We start from the raw sequence: 25,067 nt of genomic DNA, 5'->3' as shown, positions 1-25,067 counted from the left end.
AAAAGATAATCACATGGCCCTAGGACACTACAACTGTCATAAATATGAACCAGTTGCCAACCATCTGAATTTTAACCACCTGATCATGCGGATGCTACAAAGGTCATTGTTGTGATTCAGCCTGAGGCTGCTCAGGGACCAGCTGTGTCTCTGCTGGCTCCATGCCCGGAGGAGGATGACAGCGCAGAGGAGGGGGCTGAACAGTCGGACGGGGGAGAGGAGAGTCAGGAATGGGATGAAGGAGAACAGCATGAGAACCCCGGGGGGGCTCTCCCCAGCCAGTAGCTTGGAGTCATTAGGTGATGACGCACAAGCTGTCATTGACATGAGACAGAGACGTTCACAGCAACGAAAGGAGCAGTTAAAGAAATATTTTCACCATTGAATTAGAAACAGCTGGGTTTGGGTGTGGTCCTCATCAGCAGGATTTAAAAGGCAGGCAAGGCCTTGAAGCCATGTGGAGTGTTATCAATTGGAGTTGCGGTGACCTGTTTTGATTCTCAACGTCTCTGATCTTGTGGCCTCGCAGTCTGGAAGACTCGTGGGAGGCATCTGTTTGCTATCTACAGCTTCGTCTTGGCAGCAAGAATCTGGTATTGCTTCATGGACTATTCCCTTCGTGTATATATTTGAAGTTCCAGCGTTTTTCCTGTTTGTAAGGACATTTTCTGTTACCTGTGTTTTCCTTGAATTATATAAACTGCCTTTGCCTTTTACCAGTGTGTCTGACTTCTCTTTTTGGGTTGGTATTGGCTTCTGGAGTGACCCAGACAGAACAGGTCATAAGTATGAAAAATGGTCATAAGTCACTTTTTCAGTGCTGTTGCAACTTTGAATGGTCACTAAATGAACAGATCTTACAGGTAGTCCTCAACTTATGACTGGATTCCGATTGGTGGGTTAATGTAAAATCTCCCTATGATTCAGTTTTGAACCTCTGACATTGTCTCCCCTGTTCGTGTGATTGAATTTGGGGCACTTCGTAATTGGCCCACACTTACAGTACACCAGTCATGTATCTGCAATTTATCACAGTTTTATCAGAAACTGGTATTTATTTTTAATTATCCTGCAAAAAAAGCCCATAGTAAACAATTGACTTAATCACAACAGCATTTGCTTAATGGTCACCATAAAAAGGTTATACAATTGGATCAGATCCCTATAGTCCTGTGTTGTACTACCCTCGTGACTTATGACCATAATTGCTGGGCCCAATAATTATTATTATTATTATTATTATTATTATTATTATTATTATTATTATTATTTATTAGATTTGTATGCCGCCCCTCTCCGTATTATGGTAATAACACAAGGACTATCTTTATATACATTTCCCAGGCCTGACTTTAGGCATAATGTTGCACATGGAGATAGCAATAGCACTTCATAGCACTTTTCATAGCACTTTCTCTAAGCAGTGTTACAGAGTCAGCATATTGGCCCCAACAATTTGCCTCCTCATTTTACCAATCTTGAAAGGAAGGAAGTTAATCTTGAGCAAGTCAGGATCAAACTGCTGGCATTGGGCAGAGTTAGCCTGCAATACTTCATTCTAACCACCGTGGCTCTTATCAAGAGGTTCTTTGTATCTCTTGGGTGACATTTTTATAACCATATTTGCCTTAACTCTGTTACTTAAGCAATACATCAAATTCTTTTACAGAAACTAGAGTTATGATGGTGAACTTATGGCATGCATGCCACAGGTGGCACATGGAGCCATATCAGCTCCAGCACACATGCACGCACTGGCCAGCTGATTTTTGGCCTTGGAAAAGGTCGTTTTGGCCTCCGGATGCTTCAGGAAAACTTTCCTAAAGCCCCAGAGGCAAAGAAAATGGACCAACAGACAAACCAGAAGTTTAGAAAAATGCACTTCTGGTTTGCCTTTCTGCTGGCTTTTTTTTTTTTTTTTGCAGTCCGGAGGGTTCACAGAAGCTTCCTTCAAGCCATGGAGTGCAAACAAGAGCAAATGGCAAACTGGAAGTATGTTTTCCCGAACATCTAGTTTGCCCATTTCAGCATTTTTCCCTGCATACCAGGCTTCAGTAAGGCTTCTGTGAATGCGTGGGGACAGGACGGTGTGTATGTGCATGTGTCGGGAGGGAGGGAAGGACTGTGGGCACGTGCACGTATGCTAGAATACACACACCCTTTTGGCACATGAACCAAAAAAGGTTCACCATCACCAGTGAAGGGCTACCGGTTTTTTTACTACCACACTGTGGGCGTGGCTTATACAGGGCGGCCTGCATTTTCTTTCAACATCTTTCATGCAAATTGGGTGCTCTGGAGTGGAGCTCCATTTTTGCTACCCCATTGCGTCCCCCCTCCCCCTCTCTGGGCAGCAGCCCATCCCTGACCATCACTAAACTAGAGATTATTCTCAGTGGGAAAGCTGCAAAATAAAACAGAGGTTAAAGTCAACAGAATTCTGACCAACTGCACCAAAGAAGTCATTTTGCATTTTGCATCTTGGGCACTGTTTGTTTGTTTGTTTGTTTGTTTGTTTGTTTGTTTGTTTGTTTGTTTGTTTGTTTATTTATTTGTTTATTTATTTCTTTATTTATTTAGCTAGCTAGCTAGCTAGTTAGTCAAACAATTACCGTATATTATTAGAGTGGTAATTTGTACAAATAAAACATTAGATAAGTAATGATAAAAAAGTAACAAAAGAAGACAATAGGATAGGGACGGTAGGCACAGAGGTGCGCTTTTGCATGCCCCTTACAGACCTCTTAGAAAGGGGGAGAGGTCAATTGTAGATAGTCTAAGGTTAAAGGTTTGGGGGTTAGGAGTAGAAACCACAGAATCAGGTAGTGCATTCCAGGCATTGATTACTCTGTTGCTGAAGTCGTATTTTTTGCAGTCAAATTTGGAGCGGTTGACATTTAGTTTAAATCGATTTCGCGCTCGTGTGTTGTTGCGGTTGAAGGTGAAGTAGTCATTAACAGGTAGGACATTTTGGTATATGTACTTTCCCTCATCTTTACTCAGCCACACATTCTTTTGAGAACTAATTTTCTTTCTTTAAAGAGCAAATGTCTCCTTTGCAGGTATTAAATTTGCTCAGAACAATTTTGCCATTCCCTTAGCTACCAGACAAGCCTCTTATATCAACAATTTCTTATCCTGAGGTGGTGGTAAAGGATTTGACACGATTTTCTTCGAGCTTTCCACGTGGAATAACTACTAGGTACAGCTAAAATAGCAACTTAAAGGTTTTATATCTCTTTTCGAGAATTCCTGTAAGCTTCAATTCAGCGAGACTCTGAACTTAGCGGCGGCCCCTGCCTTGCGAGAAAGGCATTTTTGTCCTTAAAATACTCATTCTTTTGTCCTCATTGTTTCACTCAAATGAAAGTTATACTTTGGCAATAACCGGACAGGCAGCTTGTTGACCCGTGGTTTGCTTGTCTTGCAAAGGCTAAAATATTTTGTAAACCTAAACATCAGTGGTGCTCGTTTTAAAAGTTTATGTCACTTCAAAAGGAATCAAAATGGCATTGGTTGGTAATCTGAGGTCCTGCGATTGAATGAAATCCTTGACTTATTTTTCAAAAGCTTTTAGTACGCAAACAATTCAGCTTCAGGCAATGGCTATTGATCCCGGCCTGGCGTTATTGAGAGAGAAATGGAAAGAGAAATACAGAAATAGAAGGTCCTAGAAAGAGAAGAAGACCATCGAAAAGGATAGAAGAAGTAAGTAGAGGCCAAATAGCTGATTCCACATTGGGCTCTAGGGCGGTACATTTAATTAAGCTCCTGATATGCATTCTTTACTTATCCATCCCTATAGTGGAGTGGAGTGGTTAGGATTAAGAGTAGGACTGGAAAGATTGCTCAGCGATAAAGCTCACAGGGTGTCATTAGGCTACTCACTACTGGCTACCTACCCTACTTAACCCAAATGCTGTAAGAATAAAATGGCTGGTGCAGAATTTTGATCTGTTTGGAGGGAAAGTGGGGGAGAAAATGTTTAATGCATGCAAGAACACTGTGGACCCCTGAAGGCTAGCCTAGCTCTTGATCTTTGCAGTGACATTCTTCTTTGCTCTTCTTCATTAGCATGCCCAGTACAAGGAGTTAGCACACATGCAGAAGGGAAAGGAGAGCTCCTTGCCTGCGTATGCGTAGGCCTGGTCCTTGGGGGGTGCTTTTTCCATCCGCAGGGTCTTACAGATGTAGAAAGGAATTCCCCATTTCAAGATGCAGAAGAAGAAAAACTTATTTATTTAGGGAATTGAGCTGTATTGCATATAATTGTGGGCCCTGGTGGAATTTAAACAAACAGACAAACAAACAAACAAATTTATTGGACATCCTTGTTTCCATAGGATAACTCTGGGTGGCTTGCAACCATACATTGGGGGGAACTAACTGCTGAGAAAGTTGAAGGGGAATTAACCCTGCTGTTCTGTTCGGGTCGTATGCGACCCGAAGCCAAGTTTGAGTCCCTGTAAAAAATTTTCCCTGCATATCTGAAACTTGAAATTTCATGACTTTTCATCATTTCAGGGGTTCTCTCTATGAGAATTTTTTTTGGGGGGTGGGGGGCTTAGTTTTTGCTGGGCAAAAAAAGTTACAAATCTTCTGTTCCCGGGTCACCCTGACCGAAAACTCTTCATTTGCAGTGCTTATGTTTGGTCTTTTTGAAAGCTTTTTTCACTTGGAAAGTAGTCTGAACATTTCTGCACACAATGATATGAAAATTGAAATGAAAAAAGTAAATCTTATTGGTTTATTTTGCGGATATAATGCACGCCCCCCCCCCCCGTTTTTGTGAAAAAAATTTCAATTTATGGATAGTTTTGCTTGCAAAATGCATTCTATTTTACTAAAGTTGGTGTGGGATTGGTAGCTTGAACATTTCTGAATATAAGAAAAATAGAAAGGAACTGAAGAAAATGGTTCTTATTGGTTTATTTTTGCCACAAAAGGGCCACCCCCCACCCCCCGGCCTTGCTATGTGCCATTATTGTCACTGTTTATACATATTTGTCTAGAAATATTTGGAATATCCTTTTGAAAATCAACCACATTGTAGCCAGAGAACTAATTTTATGAAACAAATCCATTTTACTAAAAAAAAGTATGTAAGTTTGAAATTAACAGCATGATTTTTATATAAATTGAAATAATTGAACACGGGGGGAGGCATACATTTATGTGCATCAATATGCATCAATTTTTCTAGTTCAATTTTCATATCATTATGTTCAGAAATGTTCAAGCTACCAATCCCACACCAACTTTAGTAAAATAGAATGTATTTTGCTAGCAAAACTATCCATAAGTGAAGACTATTTTAAAAAAACGGGGGGCGTGCATTTCATCAACAAAATAAACCAATATGCATCAATTTTTCCAGTTCAATTTTCATATCATTATGTTCAGAAATGTTCAAGCTACCAATCCCATACCAACTTTAGTAAAATAGAATGTATTTTGCAGGCATAATTATCAATAAACCTAAAGAAAATTCACAAAAACGGGGGAGAGAGGCATATTTATGTGCAAAATAAACCAATAAGGATTAATTTCTTCAGTTCAATTTTCATATCATTGTGTGCAGAAATGTTCAGACTACTTTCCAAGTGAAAAAAGTATTCAAATTGACCAAACATAAGCACTGCAAATGAAGAGTTTTCGGTCCGGGTCAGGGTGACCCGGGAAAGAAGATTTGTTACTTTTCTTAAACAGAACAGCAGGGTTAAAAGGGAATGTATGGTCCAACCAAAAGAAGAAGAAACACTCTGTCCCTCTCTGTGTTTCATAGGAATGTTTCCAGAATAAAAACGTTATGCTGCAAAAAATACCTAATCTAAAAACATTACTGATGAATATTCAGTGGCTGTGCAAAGGCATTATAACAAATATGTAAGCCATAATTTATTTTTTAACCATTTGTTTTACATTGATTAGACCAATGAATGAAATGTATGTTTGATTGTTTGAATGGGAATGATTGATTTTTAAGGTACTTGAGTTATAGATTAGTTAGTTTAAAATTAATTTAGGATATTTTTAATTGTTTTTTATATGTTGCAAGCTGCCCCGAGACTTTGGAGAGCGGTGACATATAAATCGAACATAACCTTTCCCTGGTACAAGCTGACACAGGAGATGATTCTGTAGTCTAATGGTTAAGGCCTCTGCCTTACAAAGCAGAGGCCCCGGGCATAGTTCCCTCTAAGCTGAGCAGTGAGCAATCGCTCACTTAAAAATCATCATCAACTCAGAGTTTTTCAAACCTGCCCAGAAGCTGAGAAGGAAAGAGTGAGAGGAGAGAGAGAGGAAGAGAGGAAGAGAGGAAGAGAGAGAAACAGATAGAAAAAAGAGAGGAAGGAAAAGAGAAAGAAAAAGAATGGGAGTAAGGAAGAGAGAAAGAAAATCAAAATCTAGTTTGAAACTAGCTCACTGTTATAGACACACAGTACAGTATTTTATTTTGAAATTCTCTGAGGCAAAACAGGGTAGGTTGTTTGTTTGTTTGTTTGTTTGTTTGTTTATTTATTTATTTATTCATTCATTCATTCATTTATTTATTTATTTATTTATTTATTTATTTATTTATTTATTTATTTAATATTTCTGTGCCTCCCAGTCCCGAAGGGACTGCCGCTCAGACACTATACTTTTCCGCCCACCCCCCCAAAAAATTAGAGGGAACACTGGCCCCGGGTTCAAATCCCAGTAAGGGTGTGGCTACTTTGGGAAGGCAAATAAGCCTTAAATAGATCTATAGTAGTCTCCCTTCCTTTTCATTATCAGCAAAAAATATGTTACACACACACACACACACACACGTAATGCATGTATGCATGTATGCATGTATGTATGCATGTATATAACACAAGTGTTGAAAAGGCATTCAATTTCAAGCATTTACAGTATATTGTACAAGAAGGAGTTAAGGATAAGCATATTTATTAATCCTGAGTTAAGATTGTGCCTTTATTTCCTACCAGTTGAAACATTATCTGCTATTATAGATAATTATCTCCTTTACAGAAATAATGCAGATAATCTCCTGAATCTGGGCATTATTTTCTGAGCAGCAGTAGCAGCAGTCATGATGGAAGACAGAATATTTTCAAGGATGCTTCCTCGCTTTTCACTAAGCCTGATCAGCCATCCGTTTGAAGGTTGCTTCCTAGCAGAGTTGAACACTACAGCATTAATAGTAGGAAGCCATCAGAAATAAAGTGCCAACCACATCAGTCACCTCTCATTATTTATTCCTCTTTTTTTTTTTGGAGTCAGGACAAAATGTCTACTTGGGATCTGCATCAATGGCAAAGTAATCCTTCAGTGCTACTTACTGTTTGAGAGTTCAAGTCTGTTCATTTGTTAGGCTCCAAGCCCAGATGCTGAGCTCCTTCACACTCTTTGATCTTGTCAAATTGCTTGGGGAAGGATTGTAGAACAGAAAGGGAGGATGTGCTAGTTCAATATGGAGCGCATGATGCTTCCTGCATATAGAGCATCATTACAGCACCTGGAAAATACCTGACTTATGGCAGGAAATAGACACTGAAAGATGCCTTAAGGAAGCTTACCTCACCTGGGTAGTATATATTGGCCTGAATAGAAATCATAGAGAAAAGAGGAATACCGCTAGCAAAAAATAGGTGAGGTATCCATTTGCAATGGGATGCACATTTTATGCAGACCCTATGAGACAATGTGCTCCCTTTAAATAGCTTAGCATCTAGCACTTTTCAAATACCAAAATGAGATGTCACAGGGGAGAGGCAAGAGCTGTTCTCTTGTATAGGATGTAGTTTAATGGATTTAAGTGTCAGGAAAGTTAAGTCTAGTTAAGTGTTAAGGGGAAAAATCCTAACTGTAAAGAGCATTTTGATAATGGAACCAATTACCTTTAGAAGTTTGTAGCTGCCTTTCATTGGATGCATTGCCCCACCCTCCAAAAAATATTAGAGACATGTTCTAATTTGGATTCATACAGTAAGGAAGAGGTTAAGCTCAATGATTTAAATAGCTCCTTTCAAACTGAGAATTCTAGGCCAGTATTATCTATTCAAATTAGCAGTTGTGGTCCAAACTGTGAGCAAAAGTTGTTCATGTCATTTCTATCTGATCTTTTGTACTAGGCATGCTGAGACGAATCTGGCATCTTTTTTAATGCAAATAATCTGTCCTATCACCGAGCTCTCATCTTTCCATCAGCACAAAGCATCATGGTTATTGTTCCTTTTAACTGGAATGTGATTAACCCAGCTTTAAATGTAAATGTTCTGGTTTAAATGGTTTTTGTTGGTTTAATGATTAGAACGCAGCATTTGCCCAGACTCCAACATATCTTATCCTCATTTTAATATTGCTGCCTAAGTAATATGGATGAACTGATTTACATGAATAAATGATTTGTGCAACAAGCATGCCCTTCACTTGTGCGTGTTAGCCAGAGTACCGAGATGATGTTAAACCTTTCTGCATCTTGGATGGTTCTCTCGTGAGTGCTGCAAGTATGACTCCCTTCAAAAGCTATCAAGCTTATTGCTTTCCACTTGTTGCTATTCATGCCCAGCTGAGCATCAGCAAGAAAGAAAGAAAGAAAGAAAGAAAGAAAGAAAGAAAGAAAGAAAGAAAGAAAGAGGGAAATCAATAGTATTCAATAAATGTCACCTAACTGAATTATAGCAATAAACAATTTGTTTGAACACTCTAATCATACAAATAGTCTGTTTTACTAACCCAGAGTGTGTTTATGTTTAGCCCTGGGCTTTACTGTGGCTAAAATAACTCACTCTCAGTGATCTAACTCTCCCGTATCATACAGACTAGGGACAGCAAGTACTTTTTAAGGGAGAATCTTGGCTTCCTTAGCAATATCCATTCCTTGAGATCATAGGGGGAAGGAGGCAGAAAGAGTTGGACATCATTAATGCCTCCATGGTGGTATCAGCCCCTCCCATTAAATTTTGTTTTGTATTTGAAGAAGATATTATGGGTTCTATATCCAAGGTAAGGACATTTTCAGGTCCAGGAGATGACCCTTCTTGATTATACAGCTTATACTCAGAGATATATTGTCTTGGAGAGCAATAAAGATCTTCATTTCCCATGGGAGATTGAGGCTGGTGTGTGATTGCTCTCATTTGAAAAAAATTGGGGTGTTTTCTATCTCCTGGGATGATGGGTACTTACCATGTTTATATTTTATTATTCTGTTACTGTAAGGTTTATTTTAATCTAAATTGCTAATATGGGGAGTATAAGCTGCTGAAATTTCGGTCACTTGCCATAAAACTAAAACCTAAATAAATAAATCCTACAAGGAGGAAGAGGGAGAAAAGAATAAAGGTATTTCCTAAATATGAATACCCGGCTAATTACTCAGAGTGAAAGATGATATGGAAGTTACAAGAATAAAGTCATTTCTGACCCTTTTCAAATCACTTAAAAATAAGTGACGGGAAAGAACCTTTAGGGTAATAGGCGATAGTATAAAATTATATGGATATTTAACCGCACCATTTTACTGTGTTGTAATTAAGCCAAAGCACCTTGCAATTATTCCCCCATTTAGGTTAATAGATTCAATAATAAGGCAAAGTCAAAGAATAATATTTTATCATTTTTAACCATAAGTCTGTGTCCAGCATATCTCTTTGAATATACAGTGATACTTTGTCTTACAAACTTAATTGGTTCTGGGATGAGGTTCTTAAGGTGAAAAGTTTGTAAGACGAAACAATGTTTCCCATAGGAATCAATGGAAAAGCAATTAATGCGTGCAAGCACAAAATTTGCCCCTTTTGCCAGCCGAAGCGCCCGTTTTTGCACTGCTGGGATTTCCAAGAGGCTCCCCTCCATGGGAAACCACACCTCCAGACTTCCGTGTTTTTGCGATGCTGCAGGGGAATCCCAGCATCACAAAAATGAGCGCTTCACTGGCAACGGAAGTCGGAGGTGGGGTTTCCCAGCGAAGGAAGCATCAGTGAAATCGCAGCATTGCAAAAACACTGAAGTCCTCGAAACCCCACCTCCGGACCTCTGTGTTTTTGCGATGCTGCAATTTCACTGAGGCTCCCCTCACTGGAGGAGAGCCTCAGGGGAATCCCAGCAGCGCAAAAATGGGTGCTTCACTGGCAACGGAAGTCCGGAGGTGGGGCATCCCAGTGGCCGTGGTGGGTTTGTAAGGTGAAAATAGTTTGTAAGAAGAGGCAAAAAAATCTTAAACCCTGGGTTTGTATCTCAAAAAGTTTGTATGACGAGGCATTTGTAAGACAAGGTATCAATGTATATATGTGTGTGTATATACATATACATTTACATACATGCATATATAGAGAGACAGAGAGATAAAGATAGATAGATAGATAGATAGATAGATAGATAGATAGATAGATAGATATAGATATACAATAAATATAGGTACAGTGATACCTTGTCTTACAAACTTAATTGGTTCTGGGACAAGGTTCTTAAGGTGAAAAGTTTGTAAGACGAAACAATGTTTCCCATAGGAATCAATGGAAAAGCGATTAATGCATGCAAGCCCAAAATTCACCCCTTTTGCCAGCTGAAGCGTCCATTTTTGGACTGCTGGGATTCCCCTGAGGCTCCCCTCCATGGGAAACCCCACCTCCAGACTTCTGTGTTTTTGTGATGCTGCAGGGGAATCCCAGCATTGCAAAAACGAGTGCTTCTCTGGCAATGGAAGTCCGGAGGTGGGATTTCCCAGTGAGGGGAGTCTCAGTGAAATCGCAGCATCTCAAAAACACCGAAGTCCTCGAAACCCCACCTCCAGACCACTGTGTTTTTGCAATGCTGCGATTTCACTGGGACTCCCCTCGCTGGAAAACCCCACCTCCGGATTTCCGTTGCCAGCAAAGCGCCTGTTTTTGCACTGATGGGATTCCCCTGCTGGGATTCCCTTGCAGCATCACAAAAACACGGAAGTCCGGAGGTGGGGTTTTCCATGGAGGGGAGCCTCAGGGGAATCCCAGCAGCGCAAAAACGGGTGCTTCGCTGGCAACTGAAGTCCGGAGGCGGGGCATCCCAGCGGAGGTGGTGAGTGTGTAAGGTGAAAATAGTTTGTAAGAAGAGGCAAACAAATCTTAAACCCCGGGTTTGTATCTCGAAAAGTTTGTATGATGAGGCGTTTGTAAGACGAGGTATCACTGTATAGCTATAGCTATAGATATAGATACAGATACAGATATAGATATATGGATGGATGTGTGGGTGGGTGGCTGTGAATATGGATATGGATGTATACATATGTCTGGTAGGATATGTATAAATATTGTACATGTATATATAGGTATATGTATGCACAACACAGAGACACAAAATTAGGATTTCAGACTCCTAAAAACAATCAGAATGCAATAATTTGTCTCAATTCCTTTCCCAGCAGAAATGTAATTACTTCTTTACTCATTGTCTTTACTTATACAGAAGCATTGACTAAAATAATTTAGTGATTCTGAAAATATGATTTTCATAGATTTGTAGGTATGTTTCAAGTCTGCTGTGAAAATAATAGAAGAAAATACTAAATGTTTTTTCTGGAATAAGCCATGACCAAGTGAATACTGTTTTCTCCACATTTTGGAGTAGCTGTATTGAAAACCTTGGTTAAGTGGAAGGTAAATGTTCTAAAATGTGTCTTCAACAATTATTGTGATTGGAGTTTGCAATATAAGCAACTGGAGAAGGATATAGCTCAGGGATAGAGTATATACTGTGCCTTCAATATAGAGTTCTGTCTAGAAAGGATGTCAAATAAATCCATTATGCATTTATTCCCAATACAAAAAGCGCAATCTGATAAAATGTAATCTATTGTTACACAAAATGATATATGATACAGGTTGCCCCAAGCACTCAGAATGTTTTGTTCTCAAAATCTCTCTCTCTCTTTTTCTCTCTCTTCCTCCCTCCCTTTCCCCCCTTCCTTTCCCTTCCCCTCTATATGAAGCATTTCATATAAATATATTAAAGACATATTCCAGTATCTAAAAGGTTGCGACAAAGAAAAGGGAGTCAAGCCAGAGGTGGGGTTCTACCATTCTAACTGGTTCTCTAGAACCGGTTGTTAACTTTCTAAGACCTTTAGAGAACCAATTGTTAGAAGAAATCTCCTTTCCCCTCTCCCCACTTTACATTGTTCATGCTATAAGGAATTACAATTTTCTGTAATCTTTATTGCCCTGCTTACAGAAACTGCTTCCCTGTTAACCTTTATTACATTCTTGGCAGTATGCCTAGACTGTCTCCTGAGGTGTTTTTTCTTCCTTTGCTTGACTTTCTTAAAGGGGAAGGATTCTTTTAAGCTTTTTACACTGCTGTTGGGAGGAAATACTCCCTTGTTTGAGTTCTTCCAGCCCAGAGCTGCCCGAAAGAAGCTTTTAATGACAAGGAACCAAGATGAGTGACATTTAGAAAGGCTTCTTGGCTAGCTAGAAAGATTGACATTCAAACGTGAGTTTACATACCCTTTCTGACTTTTGATCAAAAACTGGTTTTGGTGAAGTGAATGTTTAATCCTGTTTTTATTGATGGGATGATTTTCCCTATTCAGCTTTGTTTAGAAGGAAAAATGTTAATCTCTGTTCCTGAAATGAAGAAGCTTCAGAAATCTAGCTATTTCCTCTGTGTATTTGTTCTGGTAACTGGTTTAACAAGCAACAGCTACTGTGTTTGTTCCTTTGTTTAATTCTAGTTAGACTTATCTCAAGTTTTTTTCTGTTTGGCGGAGGGGGTCTTCCTTCACTGCTTTAGTGGTTCTTGGCACTGTCCTTTTGAGGTGTACTTCCAAGAGGCAGGATGAAAGCTTGGCACTGATTTTTTTTTACTGCCTTTATGAGGGATGATTTCCTTAGGATATCTTATGAGGTGAGTGAGACCAGTCTTTAAGTGGTGCAAATGAATGTAAAGATTGCTTCTCCTGGAGAGCTTTCTTTCCAGGAGAGCTTAAATGACCTTATAAAGGGTTTCACTTTATAAGCAAGAGTTGCCTGATGATAGTTATCATTGCATATGTAACTCCAACTTGCAAGTATTTATAATCTAATGATTGGTATTTAGGGCAACTTTTTGCAAGAAAAGAAGCTTTTTGTACGATAAACCTTGACTTACAACAGTTCATTTAGTGACCATTTAAAGTTACAGTGGCACTGAAAAAGGTGACTTATGACCACCTCACATACTTATGACCATTGCAGTCTCCCCATGGTCACAAGAGGCCAGGAGAGGAGAAGCACTCCTCAACATAATTGATATCAAGTTAATCACGCCCACCCAGTCACATGACCACCTGGCCATGCTGTGTGCATATAGGGACTACTCAGAGGGCTGAAAAAGTGAATTTTCACTGGTACTCACACTTACAATTGTCTTCACATTCTACTTTTTGCACCCTATCTTGTCACTGTGATGAAGAGAAGGACCACAGTTGTGAAATGAGTGTTATGGTTATTAAGAAGGCTGCAATGGGCATAAATGTGAGGACGGTTGTAAATGTGCAGACCGGTCATAAATAATTCACTTTCCTTCAGCCCTCTGAGTAGTTCCTATGCACATAACCATGTCTACCCAGTCACCTGTCATACTCAATCACATGACCATCAAGCCACGCCCCCAAATAAGCCACAACCATAGAACCTGTTGTTAAACAAATTGAATCCTACCACTGAGTCAAGCTATTCTCCAAGGCACCTGAGGGCAGGACTAAAAGCAATGGATGGAAACTAATCAAGGAGAGCAGCAACCTGGAACTAAGGAGACATTTTCTAGAAGTTGGAACAATTAATTCAGTGTAGCAACTTGCCTTCAGAGGTTGTGAATGATCGAACACTAGAAGTTTTTAAGAAGGGATTGGACAACAATTTGTCTGAAATGGTTTAGGCTCTCCTGCTTTAGCAGGGGGTTGGATTAGAAGCTCTCCAAGATCTCTTCCAACTCTATTATTCTGTTATTCTGTGTACAGAATAAAATAGGGAAATGGCCATTATGTTAGGATAAGTGAACTTTTTTCCTTAGTATTTAAAAATAGAAATTAGAACAATGCTACACCTTGATGTGTTTCATCAAGGTACAGCAGTGTTCTAATTTCTATTAAAGTATTCCTACATCGGCCAAAACAACTCTAAATTGGATCATCTATCCCTCTTTCCAGGTAGCACTGGAAAGGAGTCCCTTGGAAAATCCTAGAGTTGTTGTTAGTCTAAACAACATGGACCAGTGAAATTATTTCATATCAAACTGCTCCTCATAACTCACATTTCAACCAGAGCTCTAAAACAGAGATTAACAGTCACACCCACTAATTTATAACCTTATTCAAACCAATGATTTTGTGTTGGATGTGTAAACTGCATGGATATCTGCTAACTCCATAAATATTAGCACCAATGATTAATGAGAATACTATGGATGAATATGATTTTAATATCAGAACTGCTATCAGTGATGTCCTCAAGTGAGTAGAAATGTTATTTTCAAATTCTGTTTTTTTATAGTACTAATGGTCTATAGGTTCTAATATACTCTTGGGGATTGTTGCAAATAATACTTGTGGTACTTGATCAATTAAAACTGCTTATTAGATATAACAAGTCATATCAGATTTATATATAGAAAATAAGAAACTTCTAAATTAGTCCCCAAATGTACAGTTCCTGATTCACTTTCTCCAATCTTTATAGTTGGATTATTTAGATAGAGATATGTAGCTAGAGATATATAGATAGATGATAGATAGTTAGATCAGAGGTCCCCAACCTTTTTTGCACCAGGGACCGGCTTTCAGCTAGACCAGTTTTCCATGGCCCGGTGGGGGGGGGAGCTAGCTGTCAGCGGCGCCGTAAAAGGGGCGATCAAGAGAGGAATGGGTGAATGAATGGACGGAGGGTGGGAAGGAAGGAAGGAAAGAGGGAAGGTACAGGAACAGAAGAAGGGTGCAAAGAAGCAAAGAAAGGTGTGAAAGGGGAGAGTAAGAGAGGAAGGAGTGAAAGAAGGGAATGAGGGAGGAAAGAAGGGAGGAAGGAAAAGGAAAGCAAGAAATGGAGGGAGGAAAGGAAGGGAGGAAAGGAAGGAAGGAAGGAAGAAAGAAGGAAAGAGGGAAGGGACAGGAACAGAGGAAGGAAGCAAGGAAACTTATGAAAGGGGAGAGTAAGAGAGGAAGGACTGGAGGGAGGGAGGGAAGAAGGTAGGAAGGAGAAAGAAAAGAAATAGAGGAAGGAAAGGTAAAAGAGAGAAAGAAAAAGAGCAAGAAAGAAAGAAAGAAAGAGAAAGAAAGAAAGAAAGAAAGAAAGAAAGAAAGGCAACTTCAAAGAAAGGCTCACTGAGCATCTCTCACTCTCTCTCTCTTTCTATCCCTCTTTCTTTCTTTCTCTTCCTTTCTCTCTCTCCTCTTCCTTTATCTCCTCTTTCTCTCCCCCCTCTCTCCCCCTTTCCCTCTCTCTTTCTCTCTCCCTCTCTTGCTATCTCTCCCCCCTTTCCCTCTCTTTCTCCCTCTCTTTCTCTCTCTCCCCCCTCTCTCTTTCTCTCTCTCTCCCCCTCTTTCTCTCTCTTCTTCTCACTTTCTCTCTCTTGTTTTCTTTCTGTCTCTTTTGCTTTCTCTCTCTCTCACTCTTTCTCTCTTGTTTTGTTTCTCACGCTCTTTCTCTCTCTTGTTCTCTCTCTCTTGCTATCTCTTTCTCTCCCCCCCTTTCTCTCACTCTCTCTTTCTCACTTTCTCTCTATCTTGCTGTCTGTTGCTTTCACTCACTCTCGTTCTCTCTCCGTTCTTCTCAGCGGTGACGCGCGCACGCCCTGCCCGCCTCACATTTGCCGAGAGGACTTTCGCCCCGGGCTCTCAGCAACGGGGTTTGCATGAGAGGTGGGGCCGGCGGAAGGTGATATTCAATGTCGGGGGCGCACGGGCGGTTTTGCGCGCGCTCCCTATCTCCCTGCTAGCCCACTCGGAATACGTATTCAAAATAAGAAAAGCCTTTGCCGGCGAAGGCTTTTCTTATTTTGAATACAGTATTCCGAGTGGGCTAGCAGGGAGATAGGGAGCGCGCGCAAAACCGCCCGTGCGCCCCCCGACATTGAATATCACCTTCCGCCGGCCCCGCCTCTCATGCAGCCCCCTTGCTGAGAGCCCGGGGCGAAAGTCCTCTCGGCAAATGTGAGGCGGGCAGGGCGTGCGTTCCGGGTGCGGGAGGAGCTGCGGTGAAAGGCAGGAGGTGGCAGAGGAGCAGAGGGGGCAAATCGGGCGGGCGGTGGGCAGCGCGGAAAGGCCGAGGGGGCCCTGGCGCCGCGGACCGGCTGAAAACCCCCAACAGCCCGGTCCCGGTCCGCGGACCGGCGGTTGGAGACCCCTGAGTTAGATAATTAGATAGTTAATTTAGTTAGTTAGTTAGTTAGTTAGTTAGTTAGGTAGGTAGGTAGGTAGATAGATGATAGATGATAGATAGATAGATAGATAGATAGATAGATAGATAGATAGATAGATAGATAGATAGAGATGATAGATGATGATAGACAGACAGATAATAGAGATAGATAAACATATCCATAGTGTAATTTGTCTAGTAAATGAAGGTGACTGTCTAAGGTGACTGTCTCCTCTCTGCCTGATGGATTGAGTCACCTGATTCCAATGCTCTGAAGTCATTGATTTCTCATATTACTTTTGTCACTATGACCTTCAGCAAAGGGAGGACAGTTTTTGTTTTCTTCATCCTTCTTAACCTTTTTGTTTAATTACTTGTTTTCCAGGCAGCTTTCTAAATCTCTCCTAATTAGAGATGAATGATAAGGAAGTGAACTGATGACTTCAGCAGAAGATCAAAGTACAGAAGGTGAGATCCTACCCCAAGGTGGCACAACTTCTCCTGCCATCAGCAAAACCTACTGGCTGAAACAGAAGCGCGAGACCTTTAGCATTTTGAAAATGTAGGAGAGTGTATAGGATGTACCATCTAAGCTTGATACAGGTTAACCTTCTGGAAAGCAGTGAAGAGAGTTAGAATTTTAAACACACCAGTCTAATCTAAAGTTCTTAAAAGGATAACAGCTGCACATTTTCCTTCATTGGGCAGTGCAAGTCTTAGATTAAAAAGACATGTGTCAAAACGTGCTTTTTTCAGGAGAAATGTTCATATTTGGAAACAGTGCATAAAATATATTGTAAATTGGAAGTTCAGTATATTGTTAAAAAAATGCACAGTTGTTAGGGTCTGATGTTTGCTGATGTGCCCTTGTTTAGTTACGAAGGTTGAGAGATGTTGGTGAGTGAGTGTGGCACATGTAACCAATCCTTTTTCAGCATGCCCACAAGATCATATGCTGCAACATCCTACCGGTCAATGACTACTTCAGCTTCAACCGCAACAACACAAGAGCACGCAACAGATTTAAACTTAATACTAACTGCTCCAAACTTGACTGTAAAAAATATGACTTCATCAATCGAGTTGTCGAAGCGTGGAACTCATTATTGGACTCAATAGGGTCAACCCCTAACCCCCAACATTTCTCCCTTAGACTATCCACGATTGACTCTCCAGGTTCCTAAGAGACCAGTAAGGGGCGTACATAAGTGCACTAGTGTGCATTTCATCCCCTGTCCAATTGTCTTTCCTCTATCTCATATATCATATATATTTTCTTCCTTTCATATATCTTCTCCTCTATTTTTACATTTACCTTTATATATATTACTTCATGTCTATTCTCTTTCTATGTATTTGTGCATTGGACAAATGAATAAATAAAATAAATAAAATAAACATGTGCAGTGCTTGACTTCAGGATGTCTTCCAGAAGTACCATTACTAAACAGGTAAACATGAAAAAGGCAAACTGGGGTTCGGAAGCTATCATATTTGAAATCAACAGGGAGGTTGAGAAGAGAAGGACCAAGGGAGACATGATAGCATTGCTCCAATATCTGAGGGGCTGCCATGGAGAGGAGGAGGTCAGGCTGTTTTCCAAAGCACCAGAAACAAGGAACAATGGATGGAAGCTGACAGATTCAACTTGGAAATAAGGAGGAAGTTTCTGATGGTGAGAGCAATCAACCAGAGGGACAGCTTGCCTGTGAAGGTTGTGAGAACTCTTACACTTGAGACTTTCAAAAGGAGATTGCTATTGGGGGGTTGGACTAGATGACCAACAAGGTATCTTCCAGCTCTGATAATAATCTAATCTAATCTAACCTAACACAACTAAAGAGTACTGATAAACTGAATTGCAGAGGAAATGTCATGCAGACTCTTAAAATGAAATAGTTAGTGGTAAGAGTGGGGAAATCCCAAAGGGAAGGAAGACACATTCTTTACCAGAAGAGTCAACCACAGTTGTTGTTGAAAGATTCTGGGACTGGATGAATCTCTCCCTGGTTTTCCAACAAAGAAAACCATCTAACAAATCTGGCATGTAGAATCTCAACTAGGGACCAGTAGGCAGAAGTTGCTTTAAAATCAATTGCTAGCCAAAAGCTAACACATGATGTAGAAGCCCAGCTGGGACTATTCTCTAGTCTTGATTAGTTGCCTCTTTTCTCTAAATTACTAGTGAACTTGTTTGAGGACCTGGATTGTGTGGGCAATAAACTGGCTCTGTTAAAAAGTACTATTGCTAACATGTTGTAAACCGCCCTGAGTCTAAGGAGAAGGGCAGCATAAAAAAATAAAATAAAATCGAATAAATAAGATTTGCTTACATCTCGGGTTGCAATGAAAACTGAATTTAAAAAGATGAGTGAAAAAGAAAACAAAGGAGGCTCATCAGTGTACTAGATGGAGCAAAACAAGGTTTTTTAAAAAGGTTTATCTTCCCAGGTAGGTAAACTTCAAAAAAGAAGGGAGATAAAACAGGCTTTAAAATTTTTGTAGGTTTTCCAAAGCAAACAAAGAGTGGAACATTGCATATAACAGTTTTACATATTAATCGATTATTCACGAATTCATTTTTTTAACCTGATAATAGAGCTGCTTGGATCTATAGTCTGTCTTGTGACATAAGCAGTTCTTATTCATCTCCAAACCCTGTCCTTTTGGCTCTACTTCTAGAAATATATATAACCACAATCTTAAGCAATATCTCCAGAGGGCCCAAGAATGGAGAGGTTGAGAGTCAAATTGCACCATCACAGTATTATTAGGAGGTCGAAAATGCTGTAGAAGTGATCTCAGGAAATGGTTGCTCAAGTTAAAAAAAATAATAATTGAATTTGAAACCCTTGCCCCGATTTTACATATTTTGATCTATGAGCTTATTCTTTCATAATACTCAAACTTGCATTTGGTTTGCATTCAAGCAAGAAAGGTATAAGGTAAAAGTAAATATTCCTCTCACACATACAGGGGGCAAAACAATGGAAACAGCTTGAAAATCCAGATTTGGAATCCAGATTTATGAAGCTCCCTTCGAACAGTTTTTGTGGAAACTGGGTTCTGTACATGTCTATTGAGCTCTGCAGTGATTTTAGGAGCTGTTGTCTTGCGATCCACTCTAACAATTCGCTTTAGAGTCCTACGGTCTTTCTCAGACACCTTTGACTTTCAACCAGACCTGTGCTTGGCTGAGGACATTTTCCCTTCTCTTTCAAAAGCAGTCATTACTTTTGAGACATTACCTCTTGAAACGTCAAACATTCGGGCACTTTCTGTTACACTAGCACCTGCCATTCGAGCACCAACAATTTGGCCTCTTTGAAAGTCTGAGAGGTCTGCCATTTCTAGAAGGTTATAACCAATTTCCTTAAATTTCTGTTAAAAAAAAAAGTAGTTTAAAAAAACATATCAAATAACAGAATTAAAAAAACATTAAAATATGTCAAGTTTTGATTGATTTGAACATGTTCAAAAATTATGATGCCAAAAACTCAAGTGTTTCAGTTTTTTGTCCATCCCCTGTATGTGGTAGTCATTGCCAACTCTAGGGGTTGCTGCTCATCTCTGTTACAAAGAGCAAACACTGTCCGAAGATGTCTCAGTGGTCATGTGGCCAGCATGACTAAATGCCAAAGGTGCACGAAATGCTGTTCTCTCCCCACCAAAGGTGATTCCTATTTTTCTACTTGAATTTTTACATGCTTTTGAACTACAAGGTTGGCAGAAGCTGGGACAAGTAACAGGAGATCAATCTGTTATGCAATGCTAAGGATTTGCATCGCCGAACTGCTGTCCTTTCTGATCGATACGCTCAGTGTCTTAGCCACTGAGCCACCGTGTCCCTCTAAGAAAGTTATAGATGCAACTAATTTTTGTTTGGAGCTTTATCTAGGGTGAATAATGGGAAGACAGAGATCTATTTTTCCCTATTTTTCCAGAACCAGAAACAAGTCAGGGCAGGCTCCCATTGAAGCTAGCACAAGGTTGATTGACTAACTCTGCAGCCAAGTGTGTGTGTGTGTGTGTGTGTGTGTGTGTGTTTGTGTTTGTATTTGTGTGTTGTGGGCCCACTGGCTGCCTTAAACATCCTAAAGATGAAAAGCCAGGCTTAAACTAAAACAATTAACAAATAAACAAAGAACATCTTGTATTTTCCCAAAAACTGAGCAGATGGCATTTAAAACTTTATCCCCTGTTTTATTACAAGGTTGCAATCTGCGTTCAGTCAAGTCTGTGCTGTGATTTTAACCAATGCAGCCTTCTGAAGTTGAAAAAAAAGATATTTTGACTCTTCTCTGGAAGCTCAAGGGACAAACCATTGCCATCTACGTATCATTCATGTCATGGTTGTCCCAAAGGTGCATTTTAAAGAGGCAACAGGACTTTCTGGTTTCTCTTTGAAGATGTTTCGCTTCTCATCCAAGAAGCTTCTTCAGTTCTTTGCCATCTACAGTTTCCCATAACAATCCTTTCATAAATTGTCTTAACTCTGGTGTTCTGTTCGGGTCTGTGAAACCCGAAATCAAAGTTTTCCCTGCAAATCTGAAACTTGAAATTTCATGACTTTGCATCATTTCAGGGGTTCTCTCTATGAGGATTTTTTTGAGTGGGTGGGGGGATTCTTTCTTGCTGAAAAAAAGGTCAGTAAAATTTTATTCCCGGGTTACTCTGACCTGGACCGAAAATTCTTCATTTGAAGTGCTTATGTTTGGTCAATTTGAAAATGTTTTTCACTGGAAGGTGAACATGTCTGCACACAATGATATGAAAATTGAACTAAACAAAATGATGCTTATTGGGGTTTTTTAACCAGAAATAAGGCCTGCCCCCGGCTGCTTGCAACCATTTTCACTTTACATTTTTTTGAGTATAAGCCTATTTCAGTATAAGCATGGAGGCCCTTTTATAAGCAAAATAAACCAATAAGCATCATTTATTTCAGTTCAAATTTCATTTCATTGTGTGCAGAAATGTTCAAACTAGTTTCCAAGTGAAAAAAGCTTTCAAAAAGATCAAATATAAGTACCTAAAATGAACAATTTTCAGTCCGGGTCAAATAGACCTGGAACAGAAGATTAGTGAGTTTTTTTGAACAGAACAGCAGGGTTAAAAACAAAGTGGGGGAGGGGGAGAGAGAAACTGGGTCCAAATAATCCAGAAATCCTGTTTGGCTAAACCTGTATCTCCTCACATCAGTGAAAACATCTGAAGGAGGGCACCAACTGGCTCCCATTCTTGTAAACACAGAATTATTAATAGTGTGAAGGAATAACCCACTCAGCCATTCCCATAGATTTGATGTGTGGCCAAAGTTTATTTTTCACCATGATGATTCTGCATAGGGATTAAGATAACATCGATAAAGCCCACGAAGCAAAGAGAAACCAGATCCGGTGGTTCCCAAATGTGTGAATTAATCCAGAATTTCCGAAGGTCCTGAGATATTTGAGATAGTGTCTGAGCTTAGATGCAAAGCCTTCATTCTCGATTTGTCTTGCATACACAACTTGGCACAAAGTGAGGGGCTGAGGAAGTTATAACACAGCGTGAGCAAGATGGCTCTGTGGGTATTTGCTGAATTTCTCAAAGAAGTGGAGTAGAAAGAGCTGAAGCTATTTGGGAAGTGACCTGGAAATGCATTAAATCTGGTAGGCAGAAATGAGAGAGAATGAAAGAGATAGAGCCCCTAATACCACACTCAGGGGAAAAAAAAGCTTTCTAATTACCTAAGCTGTGTCAGTGGAAATTTTATTCCTGAAGGAAATGGAAGAGCAAGGGTTCAAAAATGATGCACCTAACAATGCAGACTGACTTGTCATAAAATTAATTTCCATGAATTAAAGGGAGTTAAGGATCTTTTGCAATAGATCTTGGGGGTAAAAAGCAACATTGCCCCAGTCTAAGCTTTTGAAAAATCAAGTGGAGATTGCCCTTTCTTTGACACCAGAAATCTCTGCCTTTAAGTCTAAGGGACTGTCTGTCTTGCTAAGTAACAGAGCTACGCTTCCAATTTAATTCTCTGGAGACAGCAGATGTGTAAAGGGAACTCTGCCTGCATGAATACATCAGAAGAATGGGGGAGTCGGGAGTCATAGAAGGATGATCCAATCTCCTTTAATGTCTTGAGTTTCAGCTTCACAAGCTCCCACAGTGGGTTGTTTGCTCATCTTCTGCGTAAGTTAAGCATGTCAGCTGGGTTTCCTAAAAAACCAAATATATGGGCAAGGCAGCACCACTGAGTATTCACAGACCATAAGCTTCAAGTTTGTCTTGGGGCAGCAAAGACAACATCTGTTCCAGAGACAAGCCAGTGCAGCTGCTAAAAGCAACCTGGCAGCAACCCCTGGAGGCATCTGTTGACCTCCATCAGAAGAATGCCTCTAGTCAGATGAAGGTATTGCCTTGCCTCCTATATCACAGGAAAATCTGCCCTGAAAGCAAGGGAGGCATTTTTATTGTCTGTCCAACAGAAATGGCCCATGCCTACTTATCTAAGCCAATGACTGAAAAATTAATTCACTCTCTCTCCTCACTCTGCTATGTGTGGGAGAAGGATTAAATCCTCTATAACCATGATGGCAAACCATGTATGCCAGATGTGGCATGCCGAGCATTTTCTGTGGGCATGCACACAGTCACTTCGTCTCTGCTCGGCAAAAGAAAGAAGCTTCTTTTCCTGAAGAGATATCTGTGTTGGGATACCCTGCCTCCCCGCCAGCCAGCTGTACTTCTTCAGACACTTAGCTTGGAACCTGTTAGCTCTACCTCACCCTCCACCTCAGCGAGTGGCACACAAAAGTTCAGCCTGGCTCCTCTACAGACAGAGTTTTTAGGGGGGGGGCATCCAGCACGTGGGCTAGCTTCAATGCATTCATTCTTGGCTTTGAGGTTCCTAGCTAAAATGGGCAGCAGGGCTAGGTTTGTCCTGCTGTGCCAATTTGAAAGACAAAATAGGAAAAGGGGGAGGAGAGAAACAGTCCCATTGTCAAGCTGTGCATGAGTCGGAGAGGGGCAAAAATTCCAACTTTAGCCTTCTGATGCAGCATGGGGCTTTGCGAGAAGGCTGGAAGGAAGTACCATTGAACCGCTCTCATTCCCAGTCATCAGTCTAGCTTGACACAGCAGCAACACAGCTCACATTGCCCTTTCCAAGCCTACTGTCAGTGAAGCTAGGCAGTGGTGAGGACTGGCTCTTTTGCTTAGCTTTGTCCAGGTGTTGGAGGGGGGAAATGGAGGGCAGTCTGGGGCAAACTAGAAGGGAAAGCTGGCTATGAGAGGAAAAGAAGCCGAGTGAGCCAAACCCAGATGCTTCCCGAGTTTCCAAAGCAGCAACCTGAGGGAGAAGAGTGTGGCATTCCTGCATGATGCCATTTCTGTGTACTAACTGTTGTATATACTTTTGGTCAGTTGGAGGATGGCGAAGAGTTTGCTGACTCTGATACAGATAGTGTTTACGAATTATTGGCAGGTCCTGGGTTACAGGTGTCAGAACATGTGGGAGGCCAGCCACAGGACGTTGCTATGAGTCCAGACTCCAGTGAAGAAGAAACAGATGATAGATGGTTAAATCGGAATTTCAGGAGGGTGCAGAGGCGCAGGGAATAAATGTTAGGGAAGAGATATTAAGGGGAGGAATGGGTTAATTACTAAAGTGATTTATTCGTCACGTCCAGGTGCCAGCGGGGAAGAAGGGCGGAGTTTTCAATGTTGTAAATCCATCAGGGACGTGTGCCTATATGGGCTATGAAGTAAGCTAGCTTATTCTCTGCTATTTAACAGTTGTTTTATTGCTTTGAACTACGCTGCCTAGACATAAATCCTGCATTCAGTAAGTGTTATTTTCAATTTAACCAAAGTTCTAACCAGAATCCAGAACACTAATGTTGCTGTTCTCTTCTTTGCATGGGATCCCACAGCACAGGGGTAGGCAAAGTTGGCTCTTCTATGACATGTGGACTTCAACTCTCAGAATTCCTGAGTTAGCATGATTGGCATGATCTCTATAGTACTTGCTTAGTACTTATTTAGCATGATCTACAGTACTTACTTAGCATGATTTCTACAGTACTTGGGTATGACCACACATACTGTGTTCAGTTCTGGGGCCCCAATTTAAAAAGGGCCATTGATAAACCAGAGCAAGTTAAAAGGAGAGTTACAAGGAGTGATGGACTACCAAATTTTTTACTACCACACTGTGGGTGTGGCTTATGCAGTTTCTTTCAACATCTTTCATTGCAAATTGGGTGCTCTGGGGTGGAGCTCCAAATTTTGCTACCCGAACTGTGTTCCTGACCGTTCCTGTAGGAGCTCATCACTGGTTACAAGGATGGTGAGTGGTGTGGAAACCATGTCCTATGAGGAATGATTAAAGGATCTAGGGATGTTTAGTCTGCAAAGGAGAAGACTGAGAGGAGACTTGATAACTGTCTACAAATATCTGAAGGGCTGTCACAGAGCAGAGGGAACAGCATTGTTCTCATTAGCACATGGAAGGACTAGAAACAATGGAATGAAACTGCAAGGTAGTAGATTTAGATTAGATATCAGAAAAAAAAACTTTCTAACGGTAAGGGTGATAAACTGGTGGAACAGTTTGCCACAGGAGGTGGTGAGCTCGCCTTCACTGGAGGTCTTCAAACAGAGACTGGACAGTCATCTTTTGGGGATGGTTTAGTGAATCCTGCATTGAGTAGG

General features: G+C 40.6%; 1 protein-coding gene across 1 annotated transcript in view; it reads left to right on the top strand.

Moving 5' to 3' along the window:
* The window catches only part of LOC139152992 (uncharacterized), an 85,854-nt gene extending 61,879 nt beyond the window's left edge, over nucleotides 1–23,975 (top strand). Inside the window, 4 exon segments of the mRNA XM_070726521.1 lie at nucleotides 1,926–2,054; nucleotides 3,102–3,202; nucleotides 22,650–22,764; nucleotides 23,778–23,975. Coding sequence (XP_070582622.1) covers nucleotides 1,926–2,054; nucleotides 3,102–3,202; nucleotides 22,650–22,764; nucleotides 23,778–23,975 — 543 coding nt within the window.
* Nucleotides 23,976–25,067: the final 1,092 nt, after the last annotated feature.

Source organism: Erythrolamprus reginae, chromosome 1 (genome assembly GCF_031021105.1).
Source record: "Erythrolamprus reginae isolate rEryReg1 chromosome 1, rEryReg1.hap1, whole genome shotgun sequence".
NCBI lineage: Eukaryota > Metazoa > Chordata > Lepidosauria > Squamata > Dipsadidae > Erythrolamprus > Erythrolamprus reginae.
Note: the sequence above shows the minus strand (reverse complement) of the source record. Positions and strands in the feature narration are given on the sequence as shown.